General features: G+C 36.0%; 1 protein-coding gene across 2 annotated transcripts in view; it reads left to right on the top strand.

The window, feature by feature from the left end:
• Window positions 1–21834, top strand: part of pea (ATP-dependent RNA helicase pea) — a 319525-nt gene that overhangs the window by 49074 nt on the left and 248617 nt on the right. For both annotated transcript variants that reach the window (XM_090402685.1, XM_090402684.1), the window contains exon 5: window positions 6399–6481. In XM_090402685.1, coding sequence (XP_090258811.1) covers window positions 6399–6481 — 83 coding nt within the window. The remainder of the gene's footprint in view (window positions 1–6398; window positions 6482–21834) is intronic.

Genomic DNA, 21834 nt, shown 5'->3' with positions numbered 1-21834 from the left:
TAGTTAGTAAGATACGAGAGGAGCATGGGGCAACTCCGAGGTTTACCAGCGCCACCATCTCTTTACATGGTGTATGGAGCACAGAGAGCTATGAGGACTTAAAACGGCTCGGGCTTATGTAGAGGGATATAAAAGTTCTTTCCTTGAAGGCCCTACAGGGCACACATTCTCTGGTGGCATGGTGTTGCCACCAGAGAATGACTACAATGATAATTAGAACAGGCATAGGGTTAAACACTTGTAAAGGCTTATGCCTAAATCAAGTCTGGACGTGATGTAATGGTAGTACTGCCCATAACCAGTATAAAGATTAATAAATAAAATAAATAACCTGTGATGTACCACAAGTAGCAGTGCTTAGTCCACTGTTATTCAGTCTGTACATTAATGATATTGGGAAGGATTTGACAAGCAACATAGGACAAAGGACTATTTGCTGATGATGCAAAGATAGGTAGGGTAATCAGAAATGCTGCTGATATGCAGTACTTGCAGAATGATTTGAATAGGCTGGAATTATGGGCATGGAAAAATGGTGTCAGTTCAATGTCAGTAAATGTAAGGTCATTCACTTTGGCATGATTAGATATCCAATGTCATATTATATTGGTGGGATTAAGCTAGAAGAAACTGACGAGGTAGGAATCTTGGAGTGTTAGTAGATAGAAAGTTGAAGCTCTGGGACTATGTAGCAAAGATTGCAAATACAACTCAAAAGATAATTGTGGTGCTGTAATGAACTTTCATATAGAAAGATAAGGATGTCATTTTGCTTCGTAAAAGGCCTTGATAAGACCTCACTTGGACTATTGTGTACAGGTCTGGTCTCCTGGTTTCTTTTTAGATTCTGATATATTGAACAGAGTGCAAAGGAGAATGTTAAAAATGATATTAGGATTGTGGAATACTGATTATGAAGACAGATTGAGAATTTGTAGACTGCAGACACTAGCAAACAGGATAAAGAGGGGTGATATGATTGAGATTTAGAAACTTCTGAAAGGGTCATACAGGATTTCAATTGATGGAATTTTTCAATTTATGGAAGGTGGGAAAAGGACAAGAGGGTATCCTTGGAAGCTGAGAATGAATGCCACTAAGAAGGGGGTGAGGGCTAGATTTTTCTCTCATCGGGTGGTGCGTGATTGGAGAATGGATTGCCATTGGATGTTGTTGAGTGCTATCAGTGTGAATGAATTCAAGAGAATAAGTATGATAGCTGGTGCATGTAACATATGGCCTCCCTTGATGAGTCCCTGACTCCATGGAGGTCTCTCTTAATAATAATAATAATATATTGATATTTCTAGGACTTTGCAAAGGCATTCAACTGATTACTGCATTTTAAGTTGGTATCATCATCAACATCATCATTTTCCTGATATGTAACCCCAAGGGGTGTTCAAGTTACTATGACAGCACTACATGATTAAGTTTGTATTATTATTAATCTTCTATCAACAATTTTCTTCAAAATCACTCTATTACTTGTTATCATTCCAATATTGTTGTATCTAACATTTAGTGCTTCTAAGGCATTTCTGACCGATTCAATCCACCTAGACCTTGGTCTTCCTCTGGGTCTCTTTCCTGCCATCTTGGCATCAAACAACTGTTTTACTAACCTTTCTTCACCCCTTCTATTTATGTGGCCATACAACCTTAGATCAGCTTTGCTGACACATTCTTGAATGCTAATAGTGTTAAGTTTCTTTCTAATATCTTCATTTTTAATATGATTCTGTCATTGATGCCATTGGTTCAATTTGCTAATTTCTCTCAGAACACATATATCTGTGGTCTCCAGTCTTTGATTAAGTGTTTTATTTCTAACCCAACTCTCAGATCCATAACTTAAAACTGGTTTGATCACTGTAGTTTGGTGTGTTGGCTAATTTCTCTCTAATTCCATATACATTTATTCAGCTGGCTACCTACCATACAAGCTTTGCTTATTCTATTGATTATTTCCAGATTTAACCTGTCATCTTCATTAATCTTGATTGTCTTAAAAAAAAAAAAAAAAAAGTGTAAAAGGACTGTTTTTGACCACTACTGCTTTTGATGTATTTGTTAATGATATAACACATGGATTGACTGAGAATAAGTTGTTTGCTAGTGTTACAAAGTTGAAAAACTCCAACTGAACAGCAAAATTCAAGGATTGCATCATCTCAACAGAATTGGAACTCTCAGAAAAATTGGAAAAGTATCTTATCGACATAACAGATATTACTGAACTAAAACAGGTGGATTTTTCTAAATAACAAATGCAAGATGTAATATTCAACACTAAACAAGAGGATAATAAGTAGAGTGATTTGGACAAACATCATAATTGGAAATTAGACAAAGAATTATTATACTAAGGAAGAATTGGAGAAATTTCCAATTCTAATGCATTAGAAAAAGTTAGTTATTGTTGAAGATGTAAGAAGCAAAGTAGGAAATGATTAGCAGACATATAGAAATACTCCACATGTTCCTTCTTTCTCACTTCAAATCTACGGCTTGCAGATGTTGAGCATAAAAGTAAAGATAGATCTGGTCTGGCCAACTGATATTTATAATACCAACCATATGGTTGTTTGGAACATTTCAGCCATGCTTTAAGTAGAAGAAAATTTTTATTCCAGACTTCTGAAAGAATCAGTTATTGTCATCCATCCATGTAGATCACTGAATAAAAACCAACGACTGTTAAATAATATATGAAATTTCTTATTAAATATTTTAACATCATAGACTTCAATTATCAATCACTTTGTGTCATGAACTTCAGACAGCTAATACATGCCTCATGACTTTGCATTTATGTGTTAGAATGAATTTATTTACTTTTCTTTAAATGGTTTTTTAACATTTCGACAGCTTTGGTATCCGTTTATATATTTTTGATGTTATTTAACCTTGATGAAACTACCAATTCTTTGTAGGTGTGCAAAACTGACATTTTAGTGCTTCTAAGAATTTAGAAGCACTAAACTGGTTGTAATTTTCAAATTTTAATGACTAATACAACCTTGTTATTACTGTACATTCTTTAGCTGTAAAATATTTTCTCTTTAATTAAATTAGTTTTTTAAGAGAGAGGGAAAATTAATTATAACACTATATCTATTGCTATAGAATTTGCAGAACAGTAAAATAAATTTATATGAAATAAGAGAGAAATTAGCCAAAAAAATAAGGCAATATATAATGCTATGTTAGAAACAGAAAAGTTGCTAATGGAACCAGATACAAAAGTTTTATGATAGTTAATTAATGGCATTATTAATATTCATATTAAAATTAATTCACAGATGATTGTGCAAGGGTACCTGTGTAGTTCATTGGAAGTGGCATGTGACATCTACAGTGTTAAACTGCTAAGTAAAGAGCGTCATAAGTTTAATTTTAGTTGTCGACTAGAGGAACTTTTACTAAGCCTTTTTTCGACTGGTTCTGAGTTGGTCGATCTCTTGCATGGGCAAGCAGCTTCTCCCCCCCCCCCCCCACAAAAAACAACTTGAGTTTTTCACCCATAAACTCAAGAAACTCGACCGTAGAGCCCACACTATTTTCAGACAGTAAACATAATGTTAGGATTAGGGACCACAAGATAGTGGCTTTTGTTATCCTCATCTCTTCACCAGATGTCATGTATAATTTAGTGATAGTTTTGGGTCAACTATCTCTGATTGGCTACCGGTTGAGATTGAACTGCCTCCTTGGTCTCGAAAAGTTAAATAGGGCTTAAATAACCTTACCTACTCCTTATAAAATAATAAAAGATGTTATCTGATTTAAAAAAAAATGATTGTGCATACATAACAAATCTTAGAAGGTATTAGGCATTTACACTGATGAAAATTAACCAAAGATGGGTATTTTAATCAGTAATAATATGGAAAACTGTCTAGATGAGAAGGAAGAATTAACTGTTTGTTAGTTTGAAATCTTAGACTATAGCCTGATCACATTAGAAACCTAAGAGGTAACAGGTTTAAATAAATAAAATTGTTCATAGAAGGTGAAATGAATTCTTGATTATGCTGAATTGTTATAGTATTCTCTACTGCTCTTAATGGTGCACTTTAAGAAATGATGTGGTTATCTACCTGCATAATTAGTCTCTTCTTTCTTTCTGTTTATTATTCTTTTCAGGAAATGGAAGTTATTGTTTTAGTTAAGCTTACTTCACTGACCATGATTTTGACAGTTATTATAAATCGGTTTAGATGTGGACATAAGAAACAGATGGAAAATATACTTTGAGGGACTTTTGAATGAGGAAAATGCAAGGACTCACAGAGGAGATGGGCAGCCTTCTGAGGGGATGGTGCAGAACATCAGTAGAATGGAAGTGATGGAGGCCATAAAGAGGATGAGGAATGGAAAAGCGGTGGGCCCCGACAGAATTCCAGTGGAGGCATGGAAGGCACTGGGGGAAGAGGGAATTGACCTGCTGTGGGACCTGTTCATGAAAGTTTGCCAACAGGAAAATATACCCGAGGAATGGAGGGAGAGTACTCTTGTTCCCATCTACAAGGGTAAAGGGGATGCACAAGACTGTAAAAATTACAGAGGAATAAAGTTGATGTCCCACACAATGAAGATCCTAGAAAGGGTTCTTGATGGTAGATTGAGGGAGGAGGTGGAGATTGCAAAGGAACAATTTGGCTTCATGCCTGGTAGATCAACAACAGATGCTATAAGAGCCTGTGTAGCTCAGTGGATGTGGCGTTTGCACACTGCCGCGCTTGGCCGCACGAAGGAAGACTTGGTTTCGAGTCTAGTCGGCGACTTGAGGAAATTTTTCTAAGCCTTTTTTCGACCGGTTCCCGAGTTAGTCGATCTCTGGCACAGGCAAGCAGGTTTTTCCTCCCGGAAACTCGGGTTTTTCGTCCTGTAAACTCAAGAAAATCGACCGTAGAACCCACATTATTTCAGACATTAAATATATTGTGTTAGGGTTAGGGACCACGAGATGGCGGCACATTTGAGCCGTCTCTCTTCACTGCGTACCGCTTAATTAGTGATAGCCTTGGGCCATCTGTCTCTGATTGGGTACCAGTGGAGATTGAACTGCCCACTCAGTCTCCAAAAGTTAGATAGTGCTAAATGGCCTTGCCTACTCCCTTATACGGGAATAAAAAGGCGTTAGGTGCTTTTTTTCTGATTTTTGCTATCTTCGGGTTACTACAGATGATGGAAAAATATCGAGAGAAACAAAGGGAGTTACATCTGGTATTTATTGATCTGGAGAAAGCATATGATAGAGTGCCAAGGCAAGAAGTGTGGAGGTGTCTGAGGGAGAAGAAGGTGCCGGAGAAATATGTCAGGTTGGTGCAGGAAATGTACAGAAATGTGAAAAGTGTTCGGACCTGTTTGGGACAGACAGAAAGTTTTCAAGTAACAGTTGGCTTGCATCAAGGGTCAGCATTAAGTCCGTTTCTGTTTAATATTGTGATGGAGGTGGCAACAGAGGAGGTGAGAGAAGATGCACCTTGGACAATGTTGTATGCAGATGACATCTTGCTGTGTGTAGATTCAAGAGAAGAAGCGGAAACTAAACTGGAAAGATGGAGAAAAGTACTGGAAGAGAGAGGTATGAGACTGAGCAGAAGTAAGACAGAGTATATGTGTTGCACAGTGGGCGGTGGCCAGGAGACAGATCTGGAGCTGGAAGGAAATGTCATTAGGAAGGTGAGAGACTTTAGATACTTAGGTTCAACAGTGGAAGAAGATGGAGGAGCTGAGAAGGAAGTGGGATGCAGGATACAAGTGGGTTGGAGGAACTGGAGGGAGATGGCTGGAGTGTTATGCAATAAGAGGGTGCCGATCAATCTGAAAGGCAAAATTTATAGGACAGTAGTGAGGCCAGCTATGACATATGCTATAGAAACTGTGACCCTGAGGAAAAATAACATCAGCAGGATGGAAGTAGCAGAGATGAGAATGCTTAGGTGGATGTGCGGTGTGACCAGAAAGGATCATCTGAGAAATGACTATGTCAGGGGAACAGTGAAAGTTACGAACTTAGGAGTGAAAATACAGGAGGCAAGTTTGAGATGGTTTGGTCATGTGATGAGGAGGGAAGACGAATATGTGGGAAGAAGGGTCATGCAGATGGATGTGCAAGGAAGGCGGAAGCGTGGGCGGCCAAAGAAGAGATGGAGGGAGCTGGTAGAAGAGGACTTGAAGATGAAGAACTTGGATGTAGTGACAGCCCAAGACAGGAAGGTGTGGAGGAGACTCATAACAAACAGTGACCCCACTTAAGTGGGAGAAGCTGTAGAAGAAGAAGTAGATTATAAATCAGTTTAAATTAAAATGATTGCTACTCAGTAATTAATATTTTATGTAAAATACTAATTATAAATACTAATTTTATGTAAAATGTGTACATTTAGACAATGTTGGAAGATGCAGAGTTTGATCAGAAAGTGGCTGCAGACGCATTAGCTGAATTAGAGGCTTTGGCTCCTAATGCAAGGTAAGAATCAAATGTTGTTGTATAAAAATATAAACATTTTATATAAAATGTGTTTATATAAATGTTTGCTTAGCTCATGAAAAAAAAAATTAATGTCTTTAATTTATACTTTCAAAAATATGTAGAAATTTCTTTGTTTTTAAATTCAGTTTGTTTCTATAGCTGGTAAGTACCAAAGAAGTGTTTTTTCCAGAAAATCTGCTGTGTAAATGGCCTCAGTGCAGGTCAGCATTAGACAAATAATTGCATAGTCATGGTTTTGTTATATTAGCTAGAAGGATGCCCTCAGTATGTGCTGTCCTTCTCAGCAGAGAAAAGCAGATTTTATTTCATTTTTTTTAAATTCTGCTCTCCCATTGCATTTGGTTGCAGGCTGATGAAATTGCAGCTAAAGTATTATGGAATAATGTGTGACATGTCATGGTTTCATAAAATAATTCTTCATATTATTATTTTGATAGTTCTGTTTCATTCATCAATGTAATTGTTCTGAAACCCTGAATTAGGTTGAGATTCATAAATTCATGAGATTCATGTTGAGATCACAAAGTAAATTATGATGAATTAATCATTGATACTTAATTATCACTCAGAAAATAAATGTAAACTAAACTTGCTGTTAATTTATTTACAAATAAATAAACATAGTATATACAAAAGCAATATAAAACATAATCTATCATTAATGGTTGACTGTGGGTATAAGGAGAATGTGGTGAGGACCCTATCTCTTCCACATCGTTGTAAGTACTCATGGCTGCAGATCCATTTGTTTATGGGGCCAGTTTGCCTGTTCTGAGGGATGAAAAACCATCTACCTCAATATGAGAACCAGCTAACTTACCTTTAGTCGAAAGAGACCAGATAGAGAGAGAGGTTCCTCACATCATGGACAGAAATTGAATCCAGGTCTTTGTGACCAAAGAGCTTCATCTATACTGACTGAGCTACAGAGGCTCATAAAACATAAAAAGTGCTTAAGGTAAAATACAGTGTAAGTTAGAAATTAATGCTCTGAAATCAGCATACTCTCAGGAGGGAATATACAGGATGTTATGATAGTATTAATTAAGTTTACATTTTTCCTGTCATCCTATATACAGTTTTTGTTTTTAAATTAATTTGTTATTAGGCAACTTTTTATCCCCCCCCTTCCTCCACACCCACACACATGGGAGGGCACAAGCCCTATATCACAACAATTCTGGGTGGGCAAGTGATTAAGGAGAAAGCTTCACTTAACGTATTGATAAGTTTCTTGAAAAACTGGAATTGTACTTATTGGGAAAAACAGTATATGGTAGGCTGTTCCAAAAAACAGAAATAGACAGGATTGAAGGATGACAAGATGCCCATGAAAGTTCCTATAGGGTTGGTCGATTGGTAGAGCCTCTGCTACTAATGGCTCATCAAAAAGTTAAGCAAGTTTGAGCGCTTTAGTATTGGAAGGGGTCAATCGCTTGATGCCGTTGGCACACTCTCCCTTGTTGAGTACTTTGGACTCCCTGGAGGTATCACATCATAATAATAAAAAAAAAAAGCATAATGCAGAAACATAATGCCTATGGAGAAAGTGATTGGAGTGAGTCTGTGTGAGAGGGGGGGGGGGGATCACCTTAGCTAGATTGCCCTTTTCTATATACAGTCAAGAATTCTTGGGGAGTTTTGGGTGTCCCACCCCACATCTGAGAACGATATTCTAAGATTGGTCATATTATAGATATGTAGTGTTTGGATTGAAGCAGGAGATAATCAGTGTTTTGAATGGGGAGGGGGATGCCAAGTATGCAAGAGGTTATTGATGTAATGTGTTTATGCCAGGATAAGCTGGATGTGAAAGTTAGTCCAAAAAGGGGGGGGGGGAACTGATCTTTAAAGGTTATTGGAACATTATCAAAAGTAAGAGGAAGTGAAGTAGAATTTTTCTTGTGGTTAGTAAGACAGGATTGTGTTTTAATAGCATTGAAATTCAATAAGTTGTCTTCACCCCACTTGAAAATGGTGAAGAGATCAGTGTTTGATACATTTGTTATGGTAGATCTTGAAATTTCGGTGATTTGAGCACAAAGGGTTTCTCAAATGGAGAGTATTTTCATCTGCAAAATTGTGAAAAGGGATTAAGTTAGTCTGATAGAGAGGAGGTTATTGATGTAAAGGAGGAAGAGTGCAGGTGTGAGAGAGAGTACAGAACCCAGGGATACTTCAGCATTCATAAAGAACTTGATCAAAGGAAGCCATCCACCATGACACTCAAAGAACAACCACAGAGGAACGAGTTTTTAATGGCACTTGTGATATAATAAACATGATAAAGATTACTAGAAGCAATAGCTCACCCCCCTTTTTTTTTTATAATAATATAATGCTGTGTCATTCAGTCATTTTATGTATCTAAATTTTGTTAATTCTTGTATTTTCAAATCATTTTAATTTTAGTTTTAGCTTAGATTGTAATTTCTTTTTATTGTGTAACCACCGATATGGCTGTATTCTAGCATGTGGCTCAGCTCTGTAAATAGGATTAATGTTTTTTGTTCATTATTTGTGAAATTAACACATTCACTTTGTGAATGTGCTAATTTCACTAATAATGTCCTGTTAATTTCTGGCCAAAATATTTGCTATAATAAAACTTTTTATTCTTTTGAATACATGTGTCTAATAATCAAAGAGGAAGCTGGCAATCCAGTCACAAAGGACAGGAGGGAGATATAAGATTGTAGCTTGTTGAGAAGGCCTCAGTGTCAGACGTAAACAAATGCTTTCAAAAGTAAGCAACCACATGGGTTTCTTCTTGCCTTTTGTCCAAAAGGGCAAAGCTGTTCAGGTCTGCTGTACAACAAGAATGGTAGAATCTGTATCTGTAATCACTAATTAACTAATGGAAGTCTCCAGGTAGTGAAGCTGGTTGTTGATGACATTCTCCATCACGTCCAAGAGTACTGAGGCGAGAGCGATGGGAAGCAAGCCATTATTCAACCTCTGCCTAAAAAAAGAGAGATAAAGTTAACCATCAAGCTTGATGGTTAACTTTATCTCTGTTTTTAGGCAGAGGCTGGATAATAGCTTGCTTCTGTGTTATGTGGATTCCAGATGACATCTTATATATGCAATACCAGTTGGGTATTAATGCTGGAGTTACAAACTTTGAGCACAAGAGCGATACTATCTGCACAGGAGACTCATTAGTATCAAAATTAATGATGATTTTTCTGATATTGAGATGTGCAGTTTGCAGTAGGTGATTTGCCTTGGTTGTGGGGAGAGGTGGAAACAAGTAAGGACAGGAGTTAAGCCCAATAGCCTTAATGAGGGACCAGTAGGCTTGACTGCCAGTTGAGCAGGAGACAAGTTTATTTCATTTTGCCCTTATAAAGTCTACTTTGGATTTTTTTTTTTTTTTTTTCGCTTGTTTTGGGCTCCATTGTAAACTGAATGATAAGTTGGAGTTTTTGACTTGAGCGATTGAATATATTCTATATTTTAATCATGAACTGCAGAGACACAATTTTTAGAGAATCAGGGTTGGATAGAAGTCAGGAAGTTGCAGTGCAGTTGTGAATGAATGCCCTCATTTCATTAAGGATTATTTCAGGTATTTGTTCAGAGCAGGTTTGTGGATCAAGAGAGAAAACAGAAATCTGACCATGGAAAAGAGGTGTTAAAATCCCATAGGTCATCCCAAAGGTGTTGTAATGTCAAGGATAGTTGTTGATAAATAAAAGCTATAAAGTGAGAAAGAAAGTGCCATAGGATATGAGACTGAACTGATTGGCTGGGAACTGTGGAAAAGGAAAAAAGGTAAAGATTGTGGTCAGAGTTGCCAAGAGGAGATTAGATATCTACAATATATTTGTGGAGAAAGCTAGTTAAGGAAAAAGTCTGGAGTATTGGAGGAATGATGAGAATTGTCTTGTATTCTGGTTAGTAGGTTAACTATTTGTGTTAGATCATGACTGATATCAGATGATTTGGCTTCCCTTCCACATTTAACACTAGTCTTCTAGGAAGATAATCTCACAATTTTGCGTAATTTGTATGAAATCAGCTTTTAGATAAGTAGTCAAGAAGGATGGTTGTCTGAATTAGAAAAGTGGTAAAGGGTAAATCTACTCTATAATATAAAATGATAAACCTTTTTTTGTAACGTTTTTGTGTCAAGTTATTTGAAACGTTTTGAAACTCAGGGGCTACCCTGAGTGTCGAATCTTCAAAAATTTGAGTCATCAGAATTCAAGGAGAACTGGCCTTCCAGCCCGCAACTCTAAAGGAGGGTGAACCCCCTTTCGAGTTTTCAAACTTCGAGTCATCAGACTTCAAGGAGAACCAGCCTACCAGTCCAGAACTCAGGGGTTTGAGTGCCATAGGCACCAGGGGGTGGAACCCCCTTTTCGAATCATCAGAATTCAAGAGAACCGGCCTACCAGTCTGGAACTCAGGGGGGGGGGGGGCATAGGTGTCAGGGGGTGGAGCCCCCTAGTAAAAGCTATAAAGTGAGAAGGAAATCTTGACCCAGAGCAAATTGAAAAGTGGAGATTCCAGTTTTGATAGCCATGGCAAAAGTACATGCTCTTCCCTTTTTTGAAAAATGCATCATGCAAGATTTAATCAAGAAGCTGATTTGGACTGTAGCAGAGAATGCCAACTGGGGCTTGGTTAACAATAGCAGATCAGGTTTTTGATACCTGTAGGTGTTGGTGTGTATATATATATATATATATATATATATATATAATTAATTTTGTACTGCCCTGGATGTTGGTGAAATGAATGTGGAAGTATTAAAAAATATCTTTCCCCATACATTGGATAAAACTGTCTTGTTTTTTGGGGCATATATATATATATATATTATTATTCTTAAAAACTTTTTATAGAATTTTTCTAACATATTCATGGTAGAGTTGGTGCAGAAAACATAAGCAATGGAGATATTGAACTGAATTGAGGGACATATGTGCCTAACTTCCACATAAGAAATGCTCAGACATCATTCAATGTGTGGCCTTGACAGTGTTCCCTAGGATCATTGCCAGCTGATCACAAAATCTTCAGCAGATACATTACCATGGGTTCAGTTCCATATACTGTCTAGCAGTCAGTCTGGGAAAACTGCTCTATCTGTACCCTTAATTGGAGGAGGTGGTGGCTCTCTAATTCAGTGATGTTTGGTGGTGCAATAAATGAAATAGTTCAACATGACCAATTAAAATCGCTTGTTAACATTTTTATGCCAGCCTTGTTGGCCGTGTGGTTAGTGTATCCACTTACCAGCCAAAAGGCTCTAGGTTTGAATTCTGCCATGGACTTTTGTGATTGTCTGTAGAAATAGTGGTGGTGGTGGTGGTTGTAGGTAGTAGATGCTGTTGATATAGTTGCAGTTAGTTATAGTTGGTGAAGAGTTGTGGAGTAGGTGCCCTCCCTTGGTGAGTCTTTGGACTCCCTGGAGGTGTTATAATAATAATAACAACCACGTGTTAAGCAAGGCTAGCAAAGCCATCAGCCATTGTGCATATGAGAAGAAAGGTGGGTAAAACCTGAGACCCTACTCTGGAAACAAAACATGACAGAAGCCACTTCAGTCCTTCAGGGAGTGTGGGTATTTCACGAGGCAATGAAAGATGTCTACGACTTAGAGGTCAAGTTGGAATTTTCTCTGACTAGGGAAGATATTCAAAGCCTTGGCTTCCAGATTCACAGTACTTCAAAGAAAGAAAAAAGGATTCCAGAGGAATGGAAGACCTCAAAAACCATACTTCTATTCAAAAAAGGGAACAAGGAAGACATAAAAATTTATAATCACACCTGTCTACTCTCTCACATATATAAAATCATGAACAGAGTAATACTGAACAGAATCCAAAACACTCTTGAAGACAACTCCAGTAGAGAGGAGCAGGCAGGATTCAGAAAAGGCTTCTCCACAATAGATCATATCCAAGTCATTTCACAACTAACAAAAATGCAGAGAATACTGAATCCTTCTATGTTTCCTCTTTATTGATTTAAAAAAAAGCATTTGATACCATAGAACACAGAACACAATCAAAGCCGTATTCATAGGTGTGCGAACTATGCGGTGGCACAGGGCCCTGCAAAGTGCAAAAACTTGAAAAAAGAAAATCAATTAATTTTTTTTAATCATTATATAAATCATCATCATCATCAAATTCCTGCCATGTATCCTCAAGGGGTGTACAGGATATGATAGTACTACATGAAAAAAATTACATCATTACTAACTTCCTATCTACAATTTTCCTCCAAATCAGTCTGTTACTTGTCAAGACTCCAACACTATCAGATCTTATATCTCTATCGTCTAAAGCACTTTGTACCGTATCAATCCACCTATATCTTGGTCTTCCTCTGGGTCGTTTTGCTGCCAACCTGGCAGAGAACACTTGTTTTGCTAATCTTTCCTCGCCCTTATATAAATTAATTTTGTAATTATTATATAAAAAATATTATTATATAGAAACGTATATAATTTTACAACCAACTATTGTTGTTATAGTAAACAAAATAAGATCGTAGCACTCATTTGAAACTACTCTAAGATATAACCGCGTGGATAGGTTTATGTGTTCATCACACGTTGAATAGGATTTAAACGGTATTGATGCGAACACAGATTGATAAGAAAATAACTATTTTTAACTTAAAAGCTAATATTTCGCTGGTATTATATCCAGCATCTTCAGAGCACACAAATAAAGTTTGTTACAAATGCAAGACAACCACAATCCGGTGTAACAGTGGGGCTAATATAAGTAATTGCAGCGTGCAACACAAGACTAAAGTCCTAATACGGTGCCGTCTAGGTTAAAAAAAAAGCTAGCTATCAACACAGCCACTCTCAAATCTATTCTCTGGCTACGCTATGTTGACGATGTGTTTGCTATTTGGCCACATGGCCCAGACACATTGAATACATTTTTAGTGCATCTAAATAGTCAGCACCTTAAAATCCACTTTACAATGTAACTAGAAGCCAATGACTGCCTGCCCTTCCTGGACACACTGATCACATGTCTTCCAGAAGGTTCCTTATCATTTTCAGTTTATATAAAACCCACACATACAGGAAGATATATACACAAACAATCACACCATCACCCTTCTCAACAATTTGGTATCTTAAAAACACTAACCCATAGAGTTAGAGCAATCTGTTCCAGTGACATTCCTCTCACTGCTGAACTTTCTCACTTGCATCACACCTTCCTAACCAATGGCTATAATCCCCATTAGATAGATAAAATACTAAATGCTACCCAGAAATTCTCCCCACTATCTACCACAGAAGACTACAACAAAACTATCATTATCCCTTACATTAAAGGCACATCTGAAAAGATATCTAGGGGCTTAACAAACACCAACTGCGCACCGTATTTAAACCTTATGTGAAATTGGCAACTCTCATCCATTCACTTAAGGACAGATTCACTCCTTTATCACATCCAGGAGTCTGTGAAGTGCCCTGTTTGTCATCGAGCCTACTACAGGCTTGATGACACGATTACAGGTAATTTTGATACAGACAGGAAATATACAAAATTAGAGGTAATTTTGATACAGACAGGAAGAACTGTGGACATCTGCCTCAGTGAATACAAAAAATATATCTGGCACTTTCGCTATGGCAAGTCGGGTCTGGCAGATCATGCTTTGGATACCCCAGCACACAAGAGCAATTGGAAAAAAACAAAAGTACTGCACAGAAGCTTCTACAAGTCAGACAGGTTGTTGCTGGAATCAACAGAAGCCTTAAGACATACTTCAAACCTTAACAAGTATGGCTGTATAAATCTACCAAAGATTTGGGAGACAGTCATCCTAAGACCAAATTAATATTTATTTATTTTTATTTTATTTTTTTTTTCAAAACTTTGGACTACGTTTTTAAAAAATTTTTTTTTTTTACCCAGATGGTGCTGTATTAGGGCTTTAGTCTTGTGTTGCACGCTGCAATTACTTATACTAGCCCCACTGTTACACCGGATTGTGGTTGTCTTGCATTTGTAACAGACTTTGTTTGTGTGCTCTGAAGATGCTGGATATAATACCAGCGAAATATTAGCTTTTAAGTTAAAAATAGTTATTTTCTTATCAATCTGTGTTCGCATCAGTAACGTTTAAATCCTATTCAACATACTCTAAGATATATAACAATATCTTACAACGTAGCGTTAAATAGAGAAAAGTGCATTTTAAAACGGGTGTTTTTAATAATTTTAAAGAGTTTTTTTTGATTTTAGTTTATGATTTTATGAACAAGTAAATATATACATGTACTGTCATGGCAATTTTTTTATGTGACATTACTTGCAAAACATCTTAAAAAAATATTTTAAACTATTATAATTACAGCTTTTTTGCCTGCTTCAGTTTAGGAGTGCCCCTGTTTAAATGTCATTGGCTCTTTACTCACGGATTCTTAGGGCATTGTAGATGTAAGTTTACCAAAATGTATATGTAGCATAAGGAAGAGAAATTTACACATACTTTTTTCTGGGTGTTGCGGCTTTTCTTCTTTATGCGATGTCTGAAAACTATTGAGTGTGTGGAGTGGGGGAGGTAGGCAATTTGGGAGAATTAAATTAGAAAACCTGGTTTTTTTTCCCGTAATATATATATAAACATATACATTATATTATTATATTATATAGGGTGGGGGAAAGGTGAAAGGGTTGATTATTTATATAGGGGGAAGGGGGTTGACGGGGTGTGGTCCGTTTTGACTATTCTCGGTCATCATCTGAACACATTGGGAAAGTGGATGCTATGTCAGGTCGGGTAGGTGCTTCTGTTTTTGAAGTGTTTGTGTTATCGCCTATTGGTCGGGGTTGTGACCTCAATTTTATGTTGTGAAGCTTCCAAACCTCGGAGATTATGTAGGGCCTGTGTACGTTGATAGAGTTCACATCACATTTTATGGCTATTGTTTCCGATATTCTTAGCATTGTTTCATTGTCTTGTCTGTCTACTATGATGGCCTTGTCGATCTGCAGGGTATGTTTTTGTTCAAGGGCGTGAACAGCTATTTCCGTTTTTCCTGTGCTTTGTATTCGATTTTTCTTTTTGATGTTACGTTTTTTAGTGTTTAGATGTTCTGGAATAGGGATGTTACAATCACGGTAGTGTTCTTGTAGTCTTGCCCATAAAGACCTGATGGTGGAACCTGTGTAGGTAATATCACAGTCTTTTTGGCAGGGAAATTTATAGACTACATTGTGATGTTCAAATATTTCTTTCTGTGTGTGAGGTTTGGTGGATTTTAGGAGATTTGCCAGTTTTTGGTTTGTGGTGAATACCAATTTGTAGTCGGTATGTTTGAAGATGTATTTATAAGCTTTGTATGTGTTTTGGGTGTATGGTAGTTTGATAATTTTTTGTGTTGGGAAGTTCGTTTTGGTACTTGGGTGTCCTCCCCCCACCCTCCACACACTCAATAGTTTTCGGACATCGCATAAAGAAGAAAAGCCGCAACACACAGAAAAGGGTAGATGTAAATTTCTCTTCCTTATGCTACATATACGTTTTGGTAAACTTACATTTACAATGCCCTAAGAATCCGTGAGTAAATAGCCAATGACATTTAAACAGGGACACTCCTAAACTGAAGCAGGCAAAATAGCTGTAATTATAATAGTTTATTAAGAGGAGTAACATGGGAGTTTTCCCAGAAATAATATACATATTTTAAACTGGTTTTAGGTTATCCGACATCAGAATTTTTCTTCAATAACAGTTTTCAATCTATATTAGATTTATTTATTTTCTAATATTATCTATTTTAGATATATTGTATTTAATTAAATCTGTCGTATTTAATTCTAGAGTATTGTTAAATTGTGAATGAAGAATTTTATGATTTATTAATACTTCATTCATGATTTCACATGTATTGTATTTCCTGAGCTAAGTTTGCTCCTATGTAAATTGTAAATTAAACACTTACTGTTAAATTTTTATTGAAATAATAATTGTAATTTTTTTTAGTTATTTATTCTGTATAAATTCTCTATATAACTTGTAAATATATCCTAAATGAACTGTGATATATGTTTTTTATTATTGTAAATGAAAGTGAAAGTAAATTTAAGCAATTCTGCTAATGAGATTCGATTGGTCACTGTCAAGGAAACGGAGTTATTTTTAGGTAGTGCTTGATTAGAGCATGAGTACTGTATACAAAGGGGAGAAGCTAGTTGTTATGAGCTGAACTGGTCAGAACTGGATTGTGGTGGGAAAGAGGAGAACAGAGTTAATTCGAAAACGAAAGTAAGATATAGGGAGAAGCCCTAGAGACAGCATAAAGATAGGTAGTGAGTGGCAGAAGGGGAATTAATATATGCTGAAAATCAACTAGGAAAGGACAAGGAATTAATAAGCATTTCGAATTACTTCAATGGGAATTCTGATACTACGATAAATTCCAAATGGTTAGTGGAAGAATAGTGCAGAACTAAAGTTAATACATAGAAGAAAATAAGGAATTAGTAGATAACTTAAACCAAGTGTGTCAAGACTTGTGTATTTCTGTGTCTATAATTCAGTTATTATAGTGGAAGATTTCTTTGAATTGTGTTGCCATAAAGTAAAAGTCAACAAGAATTTCAAATGTGCCTATGTGAATCCGATGTGTAGAAGCATTAACCCGGTAAGAGTTGTCCTTTCTAACCTGTAAAGCTATAACAGTTAACTCCGTCGGATATGTTTTGACCTTAGCTGTGGTGTTATGTCAATTATTGGTTGGATGTTAGATGTACTGAAGTACTTTCCCCTCGAAATAATAAGTGTTATGTTGTTCAATTGAGTGTTAGCTGACTGAGAAAGAATATAGTGTAGCCTGTCATAAGATTAATTATTGTGACAATAATAGAGTTAAACTTTTAAGAACTATTCTCGACTTGGTTGACTGAGCATAAAGAACTGAAAAGTGAATGTTCGATAGTTAATGAATGTAATTATTTTGAATACTTTAAACTAAGCTAATATATTTATGAATTGATTCATCAATTGGGTAGAGAGAACTATGTGAAAAGAAATACTAATCCTTTAAGAATTAAGAAATGTCAACATTAGTCATAATCCTCAATCCTAATTAAGAAGTAACTAATATCTGAATGCGAATTTTTGTAATCGTTCAATTTGTTAACCTTTTGCAGATAGCTATACTTGAATATATATGTTGTACTGTTCCACATTAAATGTTTTCTTTTGTTGAATTAAAATTGGTATTTGCCTGATTTTCTTTCATTGCACTACTCATAAAATTAATTGGACCTTTGCGGAAGCCTTAAATGCTATTAATAACCTCGGCCTGAAGATAAAGTGATAATATAAGTATAGTTGATGATCGATTCCTCTATATTATTTAGACTAATCTGAATATAGGTTGGCACAGTATAATTAAATTTCCTTATATTCAGATAAGCATCAATCAATAACTAACTAAGAAAAACGAAATTTAAAGAGGTAAAGATAAGATTAATAAACCAACAAAAATGGAACAGTCATTTAGGTAGGACGTTCCAACAGTATGACTAGTCGTGAGAGAGATTATTTTGGAAGAAAATACCCAAGTGGGCATGAAAAACAAAAGCGAAAACAAGAAAAAGAAGTGGCTGAGGAATGTCAAAGAAATTCACTGTTTAAATTTATGAAGTTGAAATCATATATTTGTTCAGATATATTAGTTGATAATGGGAGTTCTGAAATAACTACAAACAGTTCTTTGGCTTCAACATTAATTAATAATGAGAGTTCTGAAATACTCAAAGGAAGCAGAGAACATGATGCCTTTGGTCAAACAATGAGTATTGAAGATCCTAAAACTGAGACACCAGAGGAAGGTGAACTATTTATGATCCAGCAACATGGCCCAAAATTTTGAACAACGCAACACTAACACAAATTGTACAACGTGGTCCACCGTCTCCTCATACTGAAAATGATTTTCGAAAAGATGACAACAAGAGGTGTTTTTCAACAGCTCACTATGTTAGGACAATTGCATACGCAGAGAAGCAAAACAGAAGATGGCTTTTATATTCGAACTCTTCCAACTCTATTTTTTGTTTTTGTTGCAAATTATTTTCTTCTGATGATAATTTTTTTATCTAATAATGGCTTTTCTGACTGGCGACATCTAAGTGAAAGATTAAATTCGTACGAACGAAATCCAGTGCACATGAAATGCATGTACTCATGGACATGAATGGAATGTAATTTAAAAAATCACAATACAATTGATCAGGAAATCAAAATGTCATAAAATTTGAAGCAGAACGGTTAAGAAATGTTTTAAGACGAATAGTAGCAGCAATTCCTTATTTATCTGAACATAATTTAGTTTTTAGAGGTAATTTTGATATTTTGTACCAGCCCATAATGGTACTTTTTTTGGAATCATAGAATTAATTGCAGAATTTGATTCACTTTTAAAAGATCATTTAATGCGATGTTCGGGGGAAAAAAATATAGGTAAGAAACAAAATTTGTATCTATCACCCGTTGTGCAAAATGAATTGATTGTTAATATGGGAACCAAAATTCAATAAAATATTGTTAAATATGATACGACAGGCAAAGTACTCGTGTGTGTAGAGGCTTAAGTGCTGTGAGGACATCATGTTGGAAGCTTAATGGATTTTTTACAACACTCAAAAAGGATTAAAATAGAATTTAATACTTCCTATATTTCATCCTAGTCACTAGGACATCTACGGGGATTACAAAAACAACTAATGTAACATGAACACAAATATACAATACTAAGCCCAACCACGTGGGTGACACTAAAGTCCTATCTAGGTGGAGCACCCCCTATGCGCGGTTGTAGGTGGCCTGAAATGTAAGGTGGGCCTCTGGTGATGAGTATTTCCCAAAACTTCGGAAGCTTAATGCAACCGTATTTATTAAGATTTGGTTGGTTTCTGAGAGCTGCTGCTGCTTCTAAGAAAAGTCTCTCTTTCTTGAATTTGCTGTGGTGGAGCATGGTGGTTTTCGTCCATGATACCCTGTGGGTGGTGTCCAAAACACGGTCAGCCAAGCCTGAATGACCATAGTTGTGTTTACAGATGTAAGACTTGTGTTCCTCTAGCCGGATGGATGCTGATCTGCCTGTCTGTCCAAAGTACGCCAGCTTACAGGAACAGGGTACTTTGTAAACTCCAGGCAGAGAAGAGGAGGGAGCTGATCTTTCGTAGAACAGATAAGGGTAGTAAGTTTGCAGTGGGGCTTATATGCTGTGTGTATGTTGTACTTTTTTAGAATCTTGGTATTTTTTCGGATGTGTCACGGATGTAGGATATGGTGATGGCATTTTTAAAATCATGTTGATGAGAAGGATGGGGAATGGGGGAGGAAATGATTATTTTTTTGATACTGTGATCACTGTAGCCATTGGAGAGGGAAGTGGTTATGTGGTTAAGCTCAGTAGTGAGGGCGGTTCCACTGGAACAAAAATTGTGGGCTCTCTTGGTGAGAGTTTTAATAATGCCATATTGTTGAGAGGGGTGGTGGTGGGAGAGTTTGTGAATGTATCTTCCTGTGTGTGTGTGGGTGGGTGGGTTTTCTGTATACAGTGAAGACAAGTGTATCATTAGGCAGGTGTGTAACTAAGGTGTCTAGGAAGGGTAAACAATTGTTCTTTTCCATAGTAAAGTGGATTCTTGGATGTAGGCTATTGAAATGACTGAGGAAGGAGTCTAACGTGTCTGGGCCATGAGGCCAAATAGATAGGACTTTAGTGTCACCCACGTGGTTGGGCTTAGTATTGTATGATATTTGTGTTCATATTACATTAGTTGTTTTTGTAATCCCCGTAGATGTCCTAGTGACTAGGACGAAATATAGGAAGTATTAAATTCTATTTTAATCCTTTTTGAGTGTTGTAAAAAATCCATTAAGCCTCCAACTTGAGGCAAAGTACTATTCAATAATTCTTGATTGTACTCCTGATGTTAGTCATCAGCAACAAATTGCAGTAATTTTTAGATTTTTACATATATTTGAAGCAAATATTGAAATTCGCGAACACTTTTTAACGATTTTAATGACTAATGACACTACTGATAAAGGTATATATATGAAAATATAAAATCACTTTTTGAATAAATTAAATCTTAAATTGTCAGATTGTAGAGGGCAAGAGTATGGTAACGGAGCTAATATGAAAGGAGTATATAAGGGAGTCCGTGCTTACATTTTAAATGAAAACGAAAAGTCATTTTATACTCCTTGCACCTGTCATAATTTGAATTTGATTTTAGGGGATGTCGCAAAATCGTCAATTATAGCAATAAATTTTTTTAATATTATACGAAAAATATATACATTATTTGCTGCCTCAACTTTACGTTGGGACATATTAAAGAAATTTGTTAAACAATTAACTCCAAAACCGTTATGTGATACAAGATGGGAATGTAGAATAGAATCAATTAGAGCTGTACGTTTTCAAATTCCAGAATTTTTAAACGCACTAAAAGAATTATTTAAAACTGCATCAGATAATACTATCAAAGTAGAAGTGGTTTCAATATATGAACAAATAGATTCATTTGAGTTTATGCTAAGCCTTTTAATTTGGTATGAGCTTTTGTTAAAAGTTAATTTAGTAAGTAAAGTATTACAAAATGCAAAAATTCCCATAGACGTAGCAACTAAGCATATTAAAGAGTTAGTGCAGTACTTTGAAGAGCAGAGAATATCAGGATTTGATAGCTGTTTTGAGATTGCTAAAGAACTGTCAAATCTATTAGAAATTAAATTTAAAGAAAGTCTAGTACGTAAAACAAAAGTATTTTTTGATTATGAAATGCCTGATGAATCACATAGGTGATAACAAAGATAATTTTAGGATAAATTTCTTGTAATTTTAGATACTGCTCTACAGATCTGTCAAAAAAAAAGATTTGAATTGTATGAAATTCACGAAAAATCATTTGGATTTCTTTATGATATGAAATTAATAAGCAAAATGACAGAAAATGAATTAAAATTTTGCTGAAAACAGCTGTATCAAAATTTAAATACAGATATTGATTCTCGTAGACAGGCTTATACGTTGGTTATGCATTATTAAAACACTTAAGGAATAGAACAACATAGTTAAGGATATAAATTAAATTACACTTTAATAAATATTTTCCGATATTTCAACAATGTCACATTGCCATCCTCTAAAGGAACTTACAAAAAAGCACGTGCACGTAGGCACTACAAACACAGTAACTTGGAATGAAGAGATGAAGCTATTGTTCTCCTAAAAGTCCTGATGGTGCCCGCTAGTGGGCTAAGTAGGTGTTCTTGGCCGTTGGGCTGAAGGTCTGCTGATG

The sequence above is a fragment of the Typopeltis vanoorti genome, chromosome 13, assembly GCF_054136105.1.
Source record: "Typopeltis vanoorti isolate ZY-2024b chromosome 13, IOZ_Tvanoo_1.0, whole genome shotgun sequence".
Taxonomy (NCBI): domain Eukaryota; kingdom Metazoa; phylum Arthropoda; class Arachnida; order Uropygi; family Thelyphonidae; genus Typopeltis; species Typopeltis vanoorti.
The sequence above is the reverse complement of the archived record's forward strand: the minus strand, read 5'-3'. Positions and strand labels throughout refer to the sequence as shown.